We start from the raw sequence: 19,908 nt of genomic DNA on the forward strand, positions 1-19,908 counted from the left end.
ATGGGGTCTAGGAATTTTACAATAAACAAAACACAAAAGCATCTGCCTTCATGGAGCTATTCTAATGAGGAGATATGGATTTTTAAAAATACAACAAAAACTGCAGTAGATGTTAGTAATAAAACCAGAAAAGTGAGGTTTCTGCCAATTTTAAATAATATGATCAGGGAAGTCTTCACTGGAAAGAAACCTGAAAATTCATGAAAATAATAGCCAAATCCAACAAAATAACAGAAAGGTGATAACTGAGTATCTTAGTCATCTTTGTGCTGCTGTACCCAGAATTGACTAGATAATGGGTAAAGAATGGAAATGTACTACTTGCAGTTCTGGATACTAGAAAGTCTTGAATTTACAAATTGATTTTAGATGCTGTATTCACTTTTAGTCTGATGAAAATGCATGTTGAAACATAAAATATAATATCAGTATAAGAAGTGATTATTGTAAATAACAGTCTTACTTTAAAAGATGTCTTTTACTGATTAAAAATAATGATGACTAAAAGGCCAAAATGAAGAAGAGGGTGTGTGTGTGTGTGTGTGTGTGTTTATGTGTGTGTGTGTGTGTGTGTGTTTGTGTGTGTGTGTGTTTGTGTGTGTGTGTGTTTGTGTGTGTGTGTGTTTGTGTGTGTGTGTGTTTGTGTGTGTTGTGTGTGTGTGTGTGGTGCTGGAGATTGAATCCAGGGCCTTTTGCATGTGAGGCAAGCACTCTACCAACTGAGCTGTATCCCCAGCCCAGGTATTCTTATTTTTGATCATTTTAAAATAGAAGACTGTGGGTCATTTTTACCTTTCTTATATTACTGCTTCATAGATTTCACATTAAAAAATGATGAAGGAATGAGTTTAAAAAACCAATGGCATATGAGGAGAGCCTATTTTTGTTAAAAATGTCTCAAATTCTCTCTTTTCCTTTTACTCTAAATATATGAAAATGTGTTGATATAGCTTGGAATAATAGTAATGTTTGTCCTTTATTCTTCATTTAATTCAGCAGTTTGTATTGAAACAATGAGCATAGAACATTTTTTATAATTTTTTTAAAAAGGTGATATTTTAAAAAGAAAGAGTGAGTCATGTGCGGTGGCGCCTGTCTGTAATCCCTGCCTCCATCTGAGGCAGGAGGATCACAAGTTCAAAGTCAGCCTCAGCAACTAAGTGAGACCCTGTCTCAAAATAAAAAGGCATGGAATGGTTAAGCACCCCCGGGTTTAATCCCTGGTACCAAAATAAATAAATAAGTGGTTAAAATTTTAAAAGCAAATGTGTTTTATTCTGAAATAAATATATTTCAGAATTTACACACTACATAAATAATAAAGATATTTAAATAGATGTTCCAAATTAGATGTTACTTATAGAATGTTGCATTGTGTGTGTGTGTGTGTGTGTGTGTGTGTGTGTCATTATATAAAATTTTAGGGAAAAATTTTGTGATGAAATAACAAAGATGTTCCTTGACTAATTTTTATTTTAATTTAAATAATATGGAGTAATTGTGGAAGAAGAGAAAAAAAAGTACAAGAGAATATTTCTCTAATAGAATATTTTCATATAACTGCTTCTAAAATAAACTGCTGCCTTATATATAATGAACAAACTTTTTTTAAAAATGTCATTACTAATCAAAGTGTGAAATATGATATGTCAAGAACTATGTAATGTTTTGAACAACCAACAATAAAAATTAAAGAAAAAAAATGTCATTACTAAAGTTCACATTCGATGTGAATGTATATTTTAAATTCCTAACAAATAGCTAAGGTAAAAGAATTATTTATTTCTTATTGTGAATTTGTATAATGCTGACCAACTGAGAAAAGAAACCATTTGGTACCATTATAAGTGGCACCAAAATAATTTCAGTGTTTCGTAATTTCAATGAATTTCTCATAAACTACTTTGCAAATGAAAGCAAAAAAGCCCCTGTAGTTTCCTAATTTTACTCAGAACAAATTTGAACAAATAAATATGGAAATTAAATGTTACTATCAAAATATATTCGTCCTTTCCCTAAGTCATGTGTGTGTACTCATTCATATGCACAGTGGGAAATTCAATTCATCTGGTCCCCTTGGGTACACTTTTGAGACTCATCCTTATCATCATTTATATCTCCAAACTGCATCCAAGAGGAAGCTTACCAATAGTGATTGTTTATTTTTGTAGGCTTTGAAGAAGTTGGAGTGCCAAAGAAGACCTTTGAAGTGTGAAAATTCCTGTAACTGAAACCAAAATGTCTTTCATAGATCCTTACCAGCATATTATTGTAAGTAATTTACTATTTTTGTATTCTTTCAGGGAGAGGGGCTGATATATTTCCATGTCTGTGTATTTCTGGTGTTATTGATAAAACAAAAGTCTATAATAATTCTTTGAAGTTCTAATTGAATTTATAAAATTAATGTATAATATTAATATAAAACAGGCTACAGTACATAATTAAACTAACACATGTCTTTTTTTTTTTTTTTTAAATCACTGGAAGTTTCTAGAGAAGAGGGACTTAGGAGGAAAAATTACCAAAACATTTGTGATAATACTGAACTTCATGGAATAATTTTAAAAAATGAAGCTAAGCTAGCACTTAGCTATCATCAGATTGTAGAGTTCCATCCTTCACAAGACAGTGAAGAGAAGATTCACAGATTTTTGGGTTCAGGGCTATGTTTTGGTATGCATTTCTGGGACAATTAATTCCATAAACTTTCCCTTAGTTAGAAATGTTTAAACAAACTCTTCTATGGTTGGTTAGCTTTTAGTGAAGAGTTGAATAATTCAAATTTAATAATCGAATGTAATTTTCCAAACTCCATGGGAAATATGCATTCTTTTTTTCTGATCAAAACCCAGAGATTTCCTTGCCAAATACAACAGATGAGACTCAGATTTATTGTGTTAGAAATGGGATTTATGAATATTAAGATAATCCACAGCCTCGTTTTTACTTAAAATGAAACAATGTCCTTTTATCCAACATCCTTCTCCGTTTTCTATTTCCTTTCTTGCCCTGCCTGGATAGTGGGGTTAAAGGGTTTCAGTTCTATGTAGTACTTTCTCCCCTTCTGCTCACAATCACTGGAAACTGGGCTCAGCCTTTCTTTTCATTGAAAGCTCTCATCAGTTTATTCTTCGGTGCTAAATCAATGATTTCCCAGTTTCTTTCCCTGACTCTCCTGGTTATTCTTTTCTTGAGATTCTTCTCAGATTTCTTCTGTTCTTGTTTTCTTGCTGTTGATTATGTCTGTTTTGTTTTGCAAGTTTCTCTACTTAACTCTCTCTCCCTTTTCTTTTTCTTTTTTTAGATTGAGGTATTACATGTGTACTCCATCCATAAAACCATAACCCAGATAAAACATTCATTATAAGTACTCTAGAAGGCTGGCTCATATCTTTTATAGTCAAAAAACCTACCAAAGCAAACCAATATTTAATCTCTATTATCATGTTTTTTCTTGTTTTTGACCTTTGTATAAATATCTGCATTCAACATCATCTGTGAGATTCACTAACATTGTCATGTGGCACAAAATTCCATACTTTCCCACTGTCACATATTGTTATATTATCAGAATATACCCCGAACTCTTTATCTAGTCTACTGATAACAATAATATCCTCACTGAATGGCAGTAGTAATTTGCTTTAAATAAAACCATTATGTGTGGCTTGGTCTATTTCCTAATTGGAGTATTAGTCTGTTTGCACCAATACCAATCTTTCCTAATCTCTGTACCTTTAAAATGTGTCTATATATGATGGTGTGTATACCCTCCAATTCTTTCTTCAAGATTATCATGGTTATTTTTACTCCTTGTTTTCATATACATTTTGGAGGCAGTTTGTACATTTAAACACACACACACACACACACACACACACACACGGCACAAACTGCTAGAATTTTAATTGGACCAAAATGATTTTATAAATCAATTAGAGAAGAGATGACAGTAATGATAATGAATCTTCCAATTCGTTATTAACCTGTGAATCCAATCTGAAACAAAATAAATCACTTTAAATCATTCAGTAATATATTGTAATTTTTCAGTAACAAATCTTGTATGTCTATGTGCTTATAAATCTATAAGCATATACATGGAGAGATTTATTTCTTGATACTTAATGTTTTAATGTAATTATAAAATGACATTTGAAAATTTTATTTTCCAATTAGTTGCTTTTATATGGAAATGTAATTTATTTCTGTAGATCCAGTGACCTTACAGAATTTCTATTAATTCTAACAGTTTCTTTGTAAATGCTTTGGACTTTCAAATTAAACATGTCTATTATTGATGAATAATGTCAATTTTATTTTCTCTTTTTAAATTTTTAAAAATTTATTGGTTAATTTTAGTTGCACATGATACTCAAATCCATTTTGAAATAATTATACAAGCATAGGATTTATCTTATTCTAGATAGGCCCCTGTCTTGTAGATGTACATGATGGTGGGATTCACTGTGATATTTTCTTGTATGTACATAGGAAAATTATGTCAGAGTCATGTAATTTTTAGTTTTCAAACACTTGATAATTTTTTACTTGCCTTTGTTTTTGGTGTATAATTCCATTGTATTCAGAAAGATACTCCATACATTTTTTTGATATTTAATATGTTTATATGTGGTTTGGCCTAATATGTTATCTATGTTGATAAATATTTCATGTGCAAAATTATATTCCATATTTAACTTTTGTTTTTCAAATTCTGAAGTTATATTACATTCTCTAATTAGCTTATGCATCCTTTTACTTTGAATTTATATATTTTCCTTGTATTTAAAGCACAAATCTTATAAAAAGCATACAGTCAGTATTTCTTTTAAAAAATACTATGAGGTAATCTTTGTTTTCTTAAACAATATCTTAATTTCCTTTCACAGTTATGGATTTCTGTAGATGAATGGAAAAATTAAGGTAGTTTTAAAACTGCTTTCCATATTGTTTTTATATCTTATATATAGATTAATTGCTTCTTATTCTATCACCTTAAGGGTGATGAGTAGTTTCTATAGCTGTCAGAAAATTTAATATAAATGTAAATCCTCAAACTTTAACATGGAATCTGGCTTTCAAAACTGAGAAGGAAGAAGAAAGATAGGTTAAGTTCTGTGACCTGAAGCTTGAGACAAGACCAATAACAATTTCAAATCCTAATATCTGGACTTTCAATTCATTCTATATCTATCTATCTATCTATATATTTCAATTTTTAATTGAGTGCTTATTACCATTTATTGAATACCAATCCATGTCAATAAGCACTGTGTATACAAAGAAACTCCAACAAAGTTCTTGATTAGTATGAGCCCATCTCTAGCAGAAAAGATGAACAATTTGTTTATAATTACAACAATTTTTAGTAAGGACTCTAGTAAGATACAATGAAGATTACTCTCGTAACATACAACAGGATAATTAATGTAAGTGACTTGTAACCATAACCTGAAGATTTAGTAGGAGTTAGGAAAAGCATGTGTGAAGCAGTCTGGAGGTATGAACGTGCATGATTAAAAAAAATGAAAGAAACTTAATATAGTTAAAGCATAGCAGTTTTCAAAGAACATTATTACTTTGAATGAACTTCAGTCTTCTACCTGGTCTAATAAGGCCTTATAACTGAATGTTGTACCACCCTTGTACATCTCTTATTGGATATCTTTGAACTGACCATTTGGTCCTTCTTTGAGTATAAAGCCTATGCTTAGTATGTGTTTTAAAATCAAACTGCAGATGATATTTTAAGGCTCAGTATTAGCACCTTGTCCTGCAAATTTTATTAACTTAGATCATAGTAATCACCTATATGGCATATTAATATGATGAAATGTGCAAACCTCACAAATCTGTATCACATTTTTCTTTATTTTCTCCAACACTGGAGGTAGGCATTCAAGTAATATTCTAATCTTTAGCCTTTTTGAAAAAAATAAAAAGGATCTTGTGAGCTGCACGGCTTTCTTCAGTCTTGTTCTTGCTCTGTGTACATCAAAACAAAACTGTGTGCATGTTTAGGTATAAATTATTTCAATAAAAAATAATGCCCTTCTCTGGTTTTCACAGAAAGCTTTTTTTCAAAATATGTAAGTGAACTCATTCAACATGAAACAGTATTCGTAACGACTTGGAGAGATGGGGGAAAATCAAGCCAGCTGGCTTGTAATGAGCACTCGGTGGCAGTCAGGCCAACACCCTTTGGCAGCCTCAAGGCACAAAAGATTGGACTTATTGTCACCACAACTGTGATGTAGGGACATGTTGAAGAATCCTGGGGGCTGAGGTCGCAGTTTGCAGCCAGCAAGCTCTCTAGTTTCCAATGGTGCTAACTTTTAAGAAGGAGTGATAAGAATGTGGTACAATTTAATTCCTATTTGTCTAGAGTTGTCTTGAGGTACTTTCCAACTTTAAAGATACTTGTGCCATTTTATTTTTTTTTCTTGGACCAGGAAGTCATCAACTTTATAAGGAAGAGATCAATTATAAAAGATTTATGAAAATTTCCATCTTTTTACTCTGAAAATATGAGTCATGTCCTTGGGATGAAAAAATCCACACCTCTTCCAACAACCTATTAGCAATAGAGAGCCACAGCCCACATCCACAGAAACTAAGGTTGTCTTCGTGTTAGAGACAGTCAACCCCATGTGGAAGGTCCTTTAAAAACACCATTGCAGAATAACTGGAAGTAGAAAAGTATTATTCCAGATTATTACAGTAACATAGGAAAAAACACCACCACTGGATAAGTAATCAAAGAACTAGTGTTCCAGTGCCCGTTCTTGTCTGACCAGTTACGTGCTCATGAGCACTTGGACTCTGCCACATTTGGAAAACAGGGTATGAGTAGTACCTCATATGTCTGCCTCACAAGGCCTTTATAAATAGTAACTGGGTATTTGCACAAGATTATTTTTTTGAGACAAAAAAAAAAGTATTTCCAGGGAAGTCAGAAAGTCAGATGCTACTACTGGGAATTCATACATGTAAGGGTCACTAACTAATTACTGCAGAAATACTGTACTGTCCACAAATAATAATGAGTTTTATGATGAACAGTTTGTTTTCTGTGAACACTAATAAATCTAGAAAGTGAGGAAGAGGAAGGCTCCTGTATTTGTCAGGGTTCTCTGGAAAACAAAAGCAAAAGGAGACATTAATTAATTAGGAGGATTTGCCTCACATGACTGTGGAGGCTGAGCAGTCACATGACCTACCTTCTCCAGCTGAAGACCCAGGCAAGCTGGTGATGTAATTCATTCCTCAGCTGAGAATCAGGGAAACTGATGGTGTATACCCCAAGTGAAGAACTGAGAAGATGAAATGAATTGTCCCAGTTCAAAGGATTAAATAGGGAAAAGGGGGTGAATTTTTCTTTGCTGTCTTTTGTTCTACCCAGGTCCCCTCAACAGACTGGAGAGGGCAGTCCACTTTACCTGATCTACCAAATCAAATGCTGATCATCCGAAAGAAATGCTCATCATTCTTACCCAGGAAAAACGTTTCATCTGGGCACCCTCCAGTCTACTCAGATTGATGCACAAAATTTATCATCATGGCTGCTGATTAGTCCGTTCCCATCCTTTTCTTTGATACCAGACCTGCCTTTCCACAAGCCTTTCTTTGGAAACAAAAGTACACAAAGTAATATTTATATTCCTGCTTCTTTATCACAGGATGTAGATCGGAAATCCCTAGGTCAACAAATTTATTTTTCAATTCTTGAATTTCTATTTGGTTCTTTTAAAAATCTTCCCAGCCATTTTTTTAAATAGTCATCTTCCAATGCGGTTTTCACTTCCTTGAACGTTGTAGTGTGGTATAGTTTTTCTATCATTGGGTCTATTTTTATGCCTGTTAGTAGTTGTGCTGCTTTGTGGTCTTGAAGTAAGGTTCCTGGGGAAGCTAGCAGTTTGGAACACTTTAAATCCTAGTTGCAGGTTGGTTGTTTCTGGGTAACCTGTATCACACAAAAATGGGCTGTCAATTTAAATATATATAATATATTTAACTTAGACCATAGTAATCACCTATGTGGCATACTAATATGATGAAATGTGTATATATATAATTTAGTGAGATATATATAATTTAGTGAGATATATATATCTCACTAAATTAGGCTGGTTAATCATATGATGTAGGTAGTTTTTTATTATAATTTTAAAGTAATACTAATTGTACATATAATGGGATTCCATGTGGTGTTTCCCTACCTACATACATACAACATGTATCGATCATATCCAACCATCCTTCTTCCATTGAAGTCATCAGTGTAGTGACATCTTACATCTGAATGAACATGGCATATCATCTAGACCAATTATTCTTAACTGAATAAGTGTGACTGCTCCCCCAAATGTCTTTAAGAATGTGTGAGAAAATCTTTCAAAGGTGTGTGCTGCTTTATGTGTTCTAATGAGCTCCCTCAGGGAGTGAAGGTACACCTGTCCTTCACTGTCTTCTCTCAGCCATGGTTCTTCCTGGGAGAACACAAAGCCTACTGCTCTCAGAGAAGAGTCTACACTGGAATTTCAGTTTAGGGACTCAAAATTTGGGCGACTGTTTCATTTTAGGTAGCTTGAGGATTTTACAGTTACTATGAACTCATGGTGAATATGTTATTAAATGAGTATTTTAGACCCAAGCTGACACCATCAAATATTTGATGCACTGATTCTCATTGATAGAGCAGTCTCTGTAATCTTGATTAAAGTCGGACTTGAAGTTCTTATTGCTGTGAGAGTATACTCTATATTTACTTGTATGTGTATTACTAAATTTGATGTGCATACCTATTGCATAAGTTGACAAATTTCTTGCTCCTGGAGGAGATGAATCTCAAGTCATATTTCTGATGATGATTTTCTTTCAATAATGTCTTCTAGAGCTGACAAATTCTGCTGCCTAATTAGGTGTTTCAGACATCACTTTGGGATAATTTGTCAACCCACGTAGCTGACCCATGACTGAGAGCACATAAGGCATTGGTAGCAATGGAGACTATTAATAGACCATGTTGATGATTCTTAAAAAGAAGTGAGAAAATAAGAGCAGGATGCCTGTGCTTTTTACTTGTATCAGAGTGAAACTCCACACAAGGAAGTAGAACTGAAAAATAAGTAAACAGAAAAAAAAAAAAACACACCATGATTTTGGGATAACATCAATGCATTTTAAAGCATTTCTGAAATCTGTTTGCATTTCCTGTTGCTGAGGTTGCCTGTAGTGATCACTATCTCTGGAGTTAGAAATAATATGCTGTAGGCCTTGTGTTAGTTTTCTTTTGGGTTAGGAATGGTAATTGAGTAGAGAAAAAATAATTTTTACACACAGAATCTATCTTCTTTCCAACCAGATTATTTTGTGATCGTTTCTTTGGGGGTTGGAACAATAGAATTTTAACCATTGGGAAGTCATCACGTGGGTTGGTAAGAACTGGTTCTCTTTTTCAGGGCCTCGTCATTTTAGTTGCAGATATCAATGCAATTTCTCCAGAATGAACTTAATACAGTAGGTGTTTTCCTAATGTGTGGGAAATTGTAATTGTGAAAAGAAAAAGTGAAAATGTCTTGAGTTTCACTCTGAAAAAGATTATGGATGAAGTCAGATTCTCAAAGTAAAGTAACACCTTCCTTATGCAATCCTTCCTCTTGGTGACTGAGTCAGTGGATTGATCTTAGATTTTTATATCTCAATAGAAATGTGGCATTTCCCCTGCTAACTACCGTCTTGCAGTGTCTTGAGTCACTGGTTTCTCCTGGGGAGCACTGGTTGTGGATTCAATATCATTTCAACCAAAAATGTCCTATTCAAGTCAGAACCTAGACCAGTCTGAAATAGTTTGAAATGATATGCAATATTGGCCTCAGAAAATATGGAAAAGCATTCTCAAAAGATTATTTTTATTTATTGAAACAACACCTTTCTCTAAGAATGTGTACTGAACTCACTTTATGGGTACACTCTTATTAATCCTTTGAGTTCTCAGAAAGAGATGGTCAGAGATTTTGACATTCCTGTTCTGAAAATAATTTAGAGGGGATCTGAAGACTTCTGATTTTTCCAAAATTAACTTTTAAAAACCAATACAGTGGTAAATGTATGCTTATATTCTGTGAATAGTATAAGAGCATTTCATCTCGAGGATAAGAGTATTTCGTTTATTATAGTCAAGTATTAATCATAGTATAAGAGCATTTCATTTATTATGGTTCAGACAGAATCAAAGCTGATACAAAGGAACAGAGATTAAAAAGATCTGAATGGGTAAAATAAGGCCAATTACTAGATCATTAGCTAGATCAACTACAGATATCACATACAAACTAGATTGTAACTATCTATGCCACTTCAATAAATAGAAGCAGTTATTATTACTATTAAAACTATTGGTGTTGGGCTGGGGTTGTGGCTCAGTGGTAGAGCGCTTGCCTAGCACATGCGAGGCCCTGGGTTCGATCCTCAGCACCACATAAAAATAAATAAATAAAGATATTGTGTCCAACTAAAAAAATAAATAAATATTAAAAAAAAAACTATTGGTGTTGGTTTTATTATTCTCTGTGAAATTAAAGGGATGTAAGGAGGACAACAAGATTGGAATCTAATAAAATTTTACCACTTGTGATCAATCCATGGGTTACTGGGAAATCACCTAGTTTCTTAGAATCTCACTTTACTGATCTACAAAATATAAATAATACACAATATTTTTATTTAAAATAATACTTGTTGTTATCTATGATAACAACCATTATTATTTACAATAATTATTATAAGAGGGATGTTGGAAATATTAAATGATAATTGACATCTAGTAGAATAATAACATCTTTCTGTATGCTATTTATAATATCTGACATATGAGTATGCTTGTAGCAATCTCAAAACCAATCTATTAAATAATAATAGGTAAAAGTATTGCACATAATTTTTATGTTACAAGGGAGTTTTAGTCATTTGAAACTCATGTAGTGTTAGAAGAAGTTCTAAGATATAGAGAAAGAGCATAGATGTTGGGGGGAGCAAAATTTTACATATGTGTGTGTATGCAGAGAGAGAGGGGGCAGGGAGAGTGTTACTATTGAGACTGTCTCTTTAGTGGAGAAAGCTAACCCCTAAGTTGGTTTTCAAAGGCATTTTCTATCTTATTTCAAGCCCAGGTATCATTTGTCTAAATTTATTTATTTGTTTTTCTTGTGGATATTCAGTTGTTATAGCATCATTTGTTAAAATGAGTTTTTTCTTTTTTTGGGGGGGGCAGATACTGGGGATTGAACTCAGGGGCACTTGGCCTCTGAGCCACATCCCCAGTCCTATATTGTGGTTTATTCAGATACAGTGTCTCACTGAGTTGCTTAGTGCCTCACCATGCTGAGGCTGGCTTTGAACTCATGATCCTCCTGCCTCCACCTCTTGAGCCACTGGGATTATAGGCATGTGCCCCTGTGCCCAGCTCACTTTTTCTTTTCATTTTGTTGCTTTTGTTTTTTGTCAAAGATTAGTTAACTATATTTTTGTGAGCCTATTTCTGGATGCTATATTTTCTCCCATTGATTCATTTGTCTATTCTTTCACTAGCACTCCACTGCCAATGGTTACTGAAGCTTTATTGTAGTCTCAAAGTCAGGTACTGTCAGTAGTTCAACTTTCTTCTCCTTAAATATAGTGTATGCTATTCTAGGTCTTATGCCCTTCTATGTAAGCTTTAGAATCAATTTATCATTCCTCCAAAATAATTTGCAATGATTTTGATTGGAATTGTGTTGATTCTATATATCAAGTTGTTTATAGCATGACATCTTGACAATATCCAGTCTTCCTATCCATGAACATGGAGTACCTCTCCATTTATTTAGTTCCTGTCTGATTTCTTTTATTATAACTTTTGTAGTTTTTCTCATATAGATCTTATACTTACTTTGTTAGATTTATAATTTAGTATTCTAGTCCTAGGGGGTGATAATATTAGTGGGATTATGTTTAAAATCCACTTGTGTATTATTGCTGGGTATATAAGAAAATGATTGACTTTTTATATTAACTTTATGGCTTGCAAAATTGCTGTAATTACTTATTAGTTCCAGGATTTAAAAAAAATAGCTTTTCTTGCATTTTCTGCATAGATAATCATGTAATCTGTGAACAATGACAGTTTTCCCTTCTTTCCTAATCTGTATACCTTTTGTTTCTTTTCTGTTTTGTTACATGAGCTAGGGCTTCTAGTACCATGTTGAAAAGGAGTGATGAGAGGGAACATCCTTTCCTTGTTCCTGATCTTTGCAGGAAAGCTTCTAATTTCATATCATTAAGTATGATATTAATTATTGTATGTTTTTATAAAAAATATTTTTAGTTATAGATGGATGCCGCAGTCTGGCTGGGCACAAATAACTGAGCTGCCACAAAGCCTTGTAGGTTCAAACAGCAACTCTTTATTCCCAAACTCTCACCGGAACTCTATACTCACTTCCAGGGAACACACTCCCTCCACCGGGCTCCGTGCGCCAATTCTCATGGAACCCCGTGAGAACTCAAGGGGAACCCCAAAGTAGTGGACACTCGAGGCAGCAGGATCCTCCCTAATCCCGGAGCCACCCTATTCCCAGAGCAGGGTCACCTTTCAACCATTCCTTCTGGCAAAATGCCAGGCGTTATTCTGACTTAACTGTGGCTCTCAACAGATGGATACAATATCTTTATTTTATTTATTTACTTTCATGTGGTACTGAGTCTCAAACCCAGTGCTTCACATGTGCTAAGCAAGTGCTCTACCACTGAGCCACAACTCCAGCCCCATATTGTATGCTTTTTGAAGATGTTCTTTATCAAATTGAGGAAGTTTTCTTCTATCTTAGCTTGCTTAAAGTTTTTTTTTTTTTAATCTTGAATCAAGGTTGAATTTTGTCAAATGCTTTTTATTGGTCTAGAAGTGTGATCATGCAATTTTTCTTTTTCTGTCTTGTTGCTATGAGAGGTTATATTATTTGCCTTTCAAATATTGAACAAGCCTTGCATATTTGGTATAAATTCCACTTGACCTTGGTGTACAATTCTTTTAATACATTGTTTGACGCAATTCACTAACATTTTTAGTAGTTTTGCATCTACGCTGACAAGAAATATTAGTCTGTAATTTTATTTTCTTATAATGCCTTTGAATGGTTTTGGAATTAAGGTAATGCTGCCCTTCTACAATTAATTAAAAGCTATTCCCTCTCCTTCTTCTTTCTGGAAGACACTATAGGGAGTTGAGGGAATTTTTCCTTAAATGTTTCATAGAATTCAACAATGAACTCAGGTGGATCTGATATTTCCTGGTTTGGAAAGTTATTAATTTAATTTCATTAATAAACATGGACCTATTCAGATGACCTGTTTATTTTGTGTGAGTTTTGGTTGATTGTCTCCCCCAAGGAATTTTTTCATTTTATCTAGGTTATCAAATCTGTGAGCGTAGAGTTGTTCCTATTATTCCTTTTATTATGCTTTTAATACCCATAGGATCTGTAGCGATGGCCTCTATTTCTTTTATTTTTATTTATACATTTAAACATTTTTTTTCTATTTCATTTCTGAAATTAGTAAATTGTTCCTCCCGCCTCCCCCTTTCCCCTCCCCCCACGTCCAGCCCTCCCTTCCTCCCTTAAGTACTTTGGTTAAAAAATAACTGACTTTACTAATCTTTTCAATCTTTATGAATCTAACCTCTTTATGGTGTTTTTGCATCTTCTTGCTTTTTAGATTGTTATGACTTCACAGTGGTGTCATTGTCCTTGTTTCTTTTTATTTAATTGATGAATTTTAACCCATTAGATAAGTTTATTAGAATTTGGTGAGGTGGACTTTCGTAACATTAAAATGAAAAAATGGTTTGAGCTTTCAAAGATTTTTGTTGTGTTTCAGTTCTCTCAACACTATGGAATTCTTGCTTCCCCATTCTCACTGAGTAGGGCTGTTTCATAACCTATTTCCATTTAGGTGAGGTGTTTAATAAAATCTTCTACCTGTTAATATTTACCACGTGCATACAATCTATTAGGTTAATAAAGACTTTAAAATTATTGCATATGGGTTAATAACAAATGCATTGAAGTTAATGTAAGTAGTCCCTGTGTAGGCTTGGGTCCCCAAGCTTCTCTAGAAATGTCATGCAGAAAAGGCTTTTGATTGGTAGTGAACAGCAACAACACAAACCTGAGTGTGGCAAAGGTCTTGCTCTGAGATCACCTTTCCAGCCAGGCTTTCCCAGTCAGCCAGTACAAAGCCTGCTTGTGCTCCTTGAATGCCTGAAGCCCTGATTTACATTCCCCCAAAGACTTGTTAAACCTGACAGCAAAGAAGTGCTAATAGTCAATCTGCCGCATCTGACTAAAACCTGATCTAAACGTCTGTCTCAATGATTCTGTGGTGGGAGAGAAGAGAAAGTTGAAAAAGGACCAACCTTAGCATCCAAGAATGTTTCTGGTATGCATGTTACTGATTTCCAACTAGATAATTTTTAATCGTTGTCAAGGAAGCAATGATATTCTACAATGAAAGCTTACTTAAATTTTCTCTCATTTTATTTCTAGGTGGAGCACCAGTACTCCCATAAATTCACAGTAGTGGTGTTACGTGCCACTAAAGTGACAAAGGGGGCCTTTGGTGACATGCGTGAGTACCTTATTTGCTTTGCTGTTGCAAATGTGTAGTTACGCTTCACCCTTCCTTGCTTTACTTCCTTTACAAGGTGGGGGCTTTCCCTTTTTTAAATGTGGTTAACTTTGAATGATAACCATTGAACAGTTGTCTGATGGTATTATCTGTCAGAATAGCATTTTACTTTGCTTTACATTAGCTGAGAGCATTTGAAGTCAAACAAAATGACCATCTTGGGACACAACAGATTTTTGGAATTCAAAGTTCTGTTTGATTCTCTTTGAAAAAAAGTGCTGAGTCAAGACTTCAAATAGGCTGCCCCTGTGAATGCTTATCAGATTAGAAAATGCAGTTTATCTAATTCGATGACTGTGAGTGTATTTACTCTAATCTTCCCTCATCTTTCTTTTTTCGGAGCTATGGATGGGATAGCTATAAAAACCGTGCAGGACAGTCAGGAATCATGAACCACAGCGTAAAGATAAGGTTACCTTAATTTGTCGGCACAATCCGTCTTTAAGCTTTTAAAAGCAATTTTTTTTTTTTTTTGTTAAGCTGACAATGCAGATGGTTGGGGTTCATGGAGGAGGGACTGCCAAGAAAAAATGAATAAATATTATCATAGTGGATTTGATAAACTTTTAGATTATTGCCAAACTATGAGCCTGAGCAATTGAACCCTCAGAACAAGGTTTGGAGAAAGAAGAAGATTGGGAGTGGGAAACAGGGAAGGCTGCTCTGTGGTATGTTGGAAAAACAAATTGCTTGTCTTGTTTTTCCTCTGCTCTCATACCACAGTCGTGGCAAAAGACTCTTGCCAAGGCCAATGTCTCGGCTTGGCACCAGAATCACGAGGCACTCACAGCTTTGTAGGTTCAAACAGCAATTCTTTATTCCCGCTCTCACACCGCCTCCACACAGGTCCAGGGGCCAACGTGTTCTCCTGTCTCCCGCACAAACCACCTCCTCCAGGAGGCTCTCTCCAAATCCCATTTTAATCTCAGGAGAACTCAACGGGAACAAGCAGCAGGAACACCCTAATCCCGGCAATAATCTTCAACCGCCAACTTCCCTAAAACCCATTATCTTAAACTGGCAACGCCTTAAACTCAAGGAGCCGGTTACTTCCTCAAACCTGATCAGCTCTAAACCCAGATCCGCCTTGGTCCTTGAGCAAGGTCACCTTATTAAAGCATGCATGCAATGTTCCATCAAATGTCCTCTAAGCAGCATGGGGTACGCTTGGCAAGGAAATTTCGATGCGTCATTCCTACTTGGTAATGGCCCTCAGCATCTCCCCCCTTCTGATTAATTAAACAACAAGCAATGCGGCTTAGGACCGTGCCTGGTAGGTTGTCCAATTCAACATATGGTTCTTACCCGTCATCGGATGAACTGACCTCTAGACGTCAGTCCCCTGTCTTAGGTTGAATCCACTGCAATCAGATCAACCCGTCGCTGACTACCGGTCCAACATTCAGCCATGCTTGTGGATAGGCCTAAGCACCAGTGGGGGGGTGAGGTTCTTGCCTCACCTCTGTTGGCCCCCAAATTTAACCTTGGTGCCAGTGGGGGGGTGAGGTTCTTGCCTCACCTCTGTTGGCCCCCAAATTTTAGACCATCACTAGTAGAAGGGAGGAAGATACAGAAATGCCACGACACCAAGCCAATTGACGGCTCCTTTGGAAAAATTGCATCACTGGTGACACCATCAGCAAAGATGTCAGCATTACCACAATTAACATGGGGTGCGCTGGCAAGGAAATTGCATCACTGGTGACACCATCAGCAAAAATATGCCAGCAGTACCACAATTCGCTGCACCAGACGATAGTTCACAATGCATGCAACTGATATATAGTCCAGGCAAGTTCTGCAGGCAGTTCAAATCGGAGGAGTCTATCAATATGTCCATTTCCTCCCAAAGTAAATCAAGTCCTTGATTGAGCATTACTTGTTGAGTTATATTCATTGATGCATCAGTTTATACAGTTTACTGTGGTAGCTATCATAGAAGCTGTAGTTTGGTTTTCTTTGTCTTCACCGGCACTGGGATGGAGATGGGAATTCTGGCAATGATGTTAAAGAGACATTATCCTGAACAGAATTATTAAATATGATGAAAAGGAAAAGTGAAAGTAAACAAACAGATCTGTTAATCACCTTTAAAAACAATAGTAAGCAAACAGATCTATTAACCACCTTTGAAAACAATCATTAACAGCTATTTACCTAATTAGATTAAACCACTTAAATCACGTGAATAAAAAAAAATTCGGATCCATTTTTTCATGAGCGCTCCTCATATAAAAATATGGACATACACACATACTGACATGCAACACAAAACAGGGCACACATAACATACAACATATAAGACAATAATAACGGCCTTGTAGCTTTACCTAGGTAAAATCTCCATTGCAATGTTTAAAAACTCCACAGTCAAAAAATAAAACACAGTCAAAAAACAAAACTGATCAGAAAAACATTAACCTAGGTTTGTATGAGCTCAAAAAATAAAATAGAACTTTACGATGTGGGAAAAATGCAATAATAAAATAGATATTGAAAAAAAGCACCATGGTTAATCACTGTCGCAGATGTAAGAATAGCCAAGCTGGAGTTCTGGATATCAGCTGTTATGGATTTCAGTCAAATCATCTTCTTTTTCTGTAGAAATTGTTTTGGTTAACCTCTCTGGAATCCAAATCGGCTGCTGTTCTCCCTGTGGGAACACACAAACGGAACCCCGACTCCAGACAATAACTGGGTCGGGACCTTTCCATTGTCCTGTTAGAATATCTTTCCAAAGTACCTTAGGCTTATGTACATTTTTCGGATACATATGTCTTTCTGCAGCACTAAGTCCTGATGAATCCAAATTTAGAAAGTTTAGAGTAAAAAGGGTTATTTTAAGTTTATCTTTGGGGGATATATACCCCTTTAAGATCCTTTTAAATTTAAGTCTTTCAAAAGCATTCTGCCTTACTTTTTAGAATTATTTTAGTCCTTATAATTTTTAGATGTGGTTTTAAACCATAGTTGTCTTAGCATTTTGCATTTTCTATCTGAAATACCTTTACTTGACATTTTCAACCATTTTTTTATCTTATTTCTTTCTACTTTTCTTCTAAGGTTTTTATATTTACCCTTAGTTGCTTTTTTCTCTCCTAGTTTTTGTTTCCTATTTTGTGGGCTTAAAATTCTTGTCTTTCTACATCTTTTTTATCTTCCTATCTTTTTACATCTTCTCTCTCTTTTTACCTTCCTGTACTTGTTTTTGAAGTTTTCCACTTCAAATTTTTAATCTTCTTTATCTAAATCTTTTATCTTATTATCTACCCATTTTCATGGGTTATATATTTTTTTTCTCCATCATGAAGGCGTCTTAACCACCTTCAATTTGACCTTTTAAAGCCTTTAGCAACTTATTTAGATATTTTTCAACCTTTTACTTTACCACACAAAGATTATCTCATCTCCCTCTTTTTAGTTTAATAAATATATTTTAATAGTTAATAGTTTGATGAGTAAAGCAATCTTTTATCCGCCATGAAAGTATCTCAACAACCTTCAATTTAACCTTTTAAAGCATTTTATTTATCATCTATACTGTACTTTTAAATGTACTTTTTCACCACCTACAGCTTTACTCTTTTAAACGAGGCTTAGATTCTGTTTAAATCGCTTAATATTAGTTTACATGGCTGCCCTTCAACCAAAGGCTTTTTTTTTTAAACTCCATTAAGAAGCTTTGTCTCAATCTGCCATGTACAAACACCTTTTTCTTCTTTCTTCCTTTCTCAAGCTTTTAAAGTAAGTCTAGTTTCCTCAAAATCTTTTTAAATGGCATTTTACAACTTTTCACTTTACCATACAGAGATTATCTCATCTAGAAACATTTATTTAACCTTTAACCTTTTATATTAAAATATATTTCCACATCTAGAACCTTTTTATATCCCTTTTTTAACCGTTAATGCTTTTTATAAATTCACATTCTGAAACAACCCTTATAAAATTACTCCACTTTAATAAGATGAAATACTTTCATGTTTTTTAAGGTACTATTATACTGTAATTGAAACCCAACTGAAACTTCTTATACTCTTTGTATATAAATTACATGATTGACTCTTAACACTTAGTAACCTTGTTTCAGCAAAGACACAGACCAAAGCAATATTAAACCTTTTTCCATTCACCAATTTATGAAAACACACATAATGTTTAAATATATTACCTTATGGAACTTAATAAGTAAAGAGTACTTGATTTCATATCTAGTGGTTGATATTTTAACACTTTAGCTTTGTAAATTAATCAGATGTCTGTAAAAACCAAAATCTTAAACAAGTCTGGTAAACAGAACTAGCCATCTCTTTCTTGTTGAAGAAAAATCCTTCTACAGGATACCATGATGGCCCCTTTGATATACTTAATAACTCGTCTTTAAAAAGCCATGGGCAACATTTTTGTATCATATCAACATATGCCCTAGCTGTTCTTGGTCTTACTGGGGTTCCTCCTTCCTCTAACAATTTCTCTTCCTCAGAGGCGAACAAATTCCAACCTTGCGTCAACCATTTTCCCCAGTTTGCCTGAGAAAGTTCTAGGAACAGGCAACTTGAAATAAAAACAAAATAAATCAAAACAAGAACACGTTGTTTTTTGAAATGGTCACCCATTTTTTTGCTCTCCTTCAGGATCGAGCAAATTCACTTACCCCCAAGCTTCAGACATCCCAAGTACGGGCCACCAAAATGCCAAGGCCAATGTCTCGGCTTGGCACCAGAATCACGAGGCACTCACAGCTTTGTAGGTTCAAACAGCAATTCTTTATTCCCGCTCTCACACCGCCTCCACACAGGTCCAGGGGCCAACGTGTTCTCCTGTCTCCCGCACAAACCACCTCCTCCAGGAGGCTCTCTCCAAATCCCATTTTAATCTCAGGAGAACTCAACGGGAACAAGCAGCAGGAACACCCTAATCCCGGCAATAATCTTCAACCGCCAACTTCCCTAAAACCCATTATCTTAAACTGGCAACGCCTTAAACTCAAGGAGCCGGTTACTTCCTCAAACCTGATCAGCTCTAAACCCAGATCCGCCTTGGTCCTTGAGCAAGGTCACCTTATTAAAGCATGCATGCAATGTTCCATCAAATGTCCTCTAAGCAGCATGGGGTACGCTTGGCAAGGAAATTTCGATGCGTCATTCCTACTTGGTAATGGCCCTCAGCAGACTCTGA

The 19,908-nt window shown here is 35.0% G+C and overlaps 1 protein-coding gene across 2 annotated transcripts in view; it reads left to right on the plus strand.

The window, feature by feature from the left end:
* The window catches only part of Pla2g4a (phospholipase A2 group IVA), a 136,318-nt gene that overhangs the window by 23,546 nt on the left and 92,864 nt on the right, over nt 1–19,908 (plus strand). For both annotated transcript variants that reach the window (XM_013356145.4, XM_078022503.1), the window contains exons 2-3: nt 2,172–2,271; nt 14,589–14,670. In XM_013356145.4, the coding sequence (XP_013211599.1) occupies nt 2,239–2,271; nt 14,589–14,670 (115 nt within the window). In that variant the 5' untranslated portion in view covers nt 2,172–2,238. The remainder of the gene's footprint in view (nt 1–2,171; nt 2,272–14,588; nt 14,671–19,908) is intronic.

The sequence above is a fragment of the Ictidomys tridecemlineatus genome, chromosome 10 (assembly GCF_052094955.1).
Source record: "Ictidomys tridecemlineatus isolate mIctTri1 chromosome 10, mIctTri1.hap1, whole genome shotgun sequence".
Lineage (NCBI taxonomy): Eukaryota > Metazoa > Chordata > Mammalia > Rodentia > Sciuridae > Ictidomys > Ictidomys tridecemlineatus.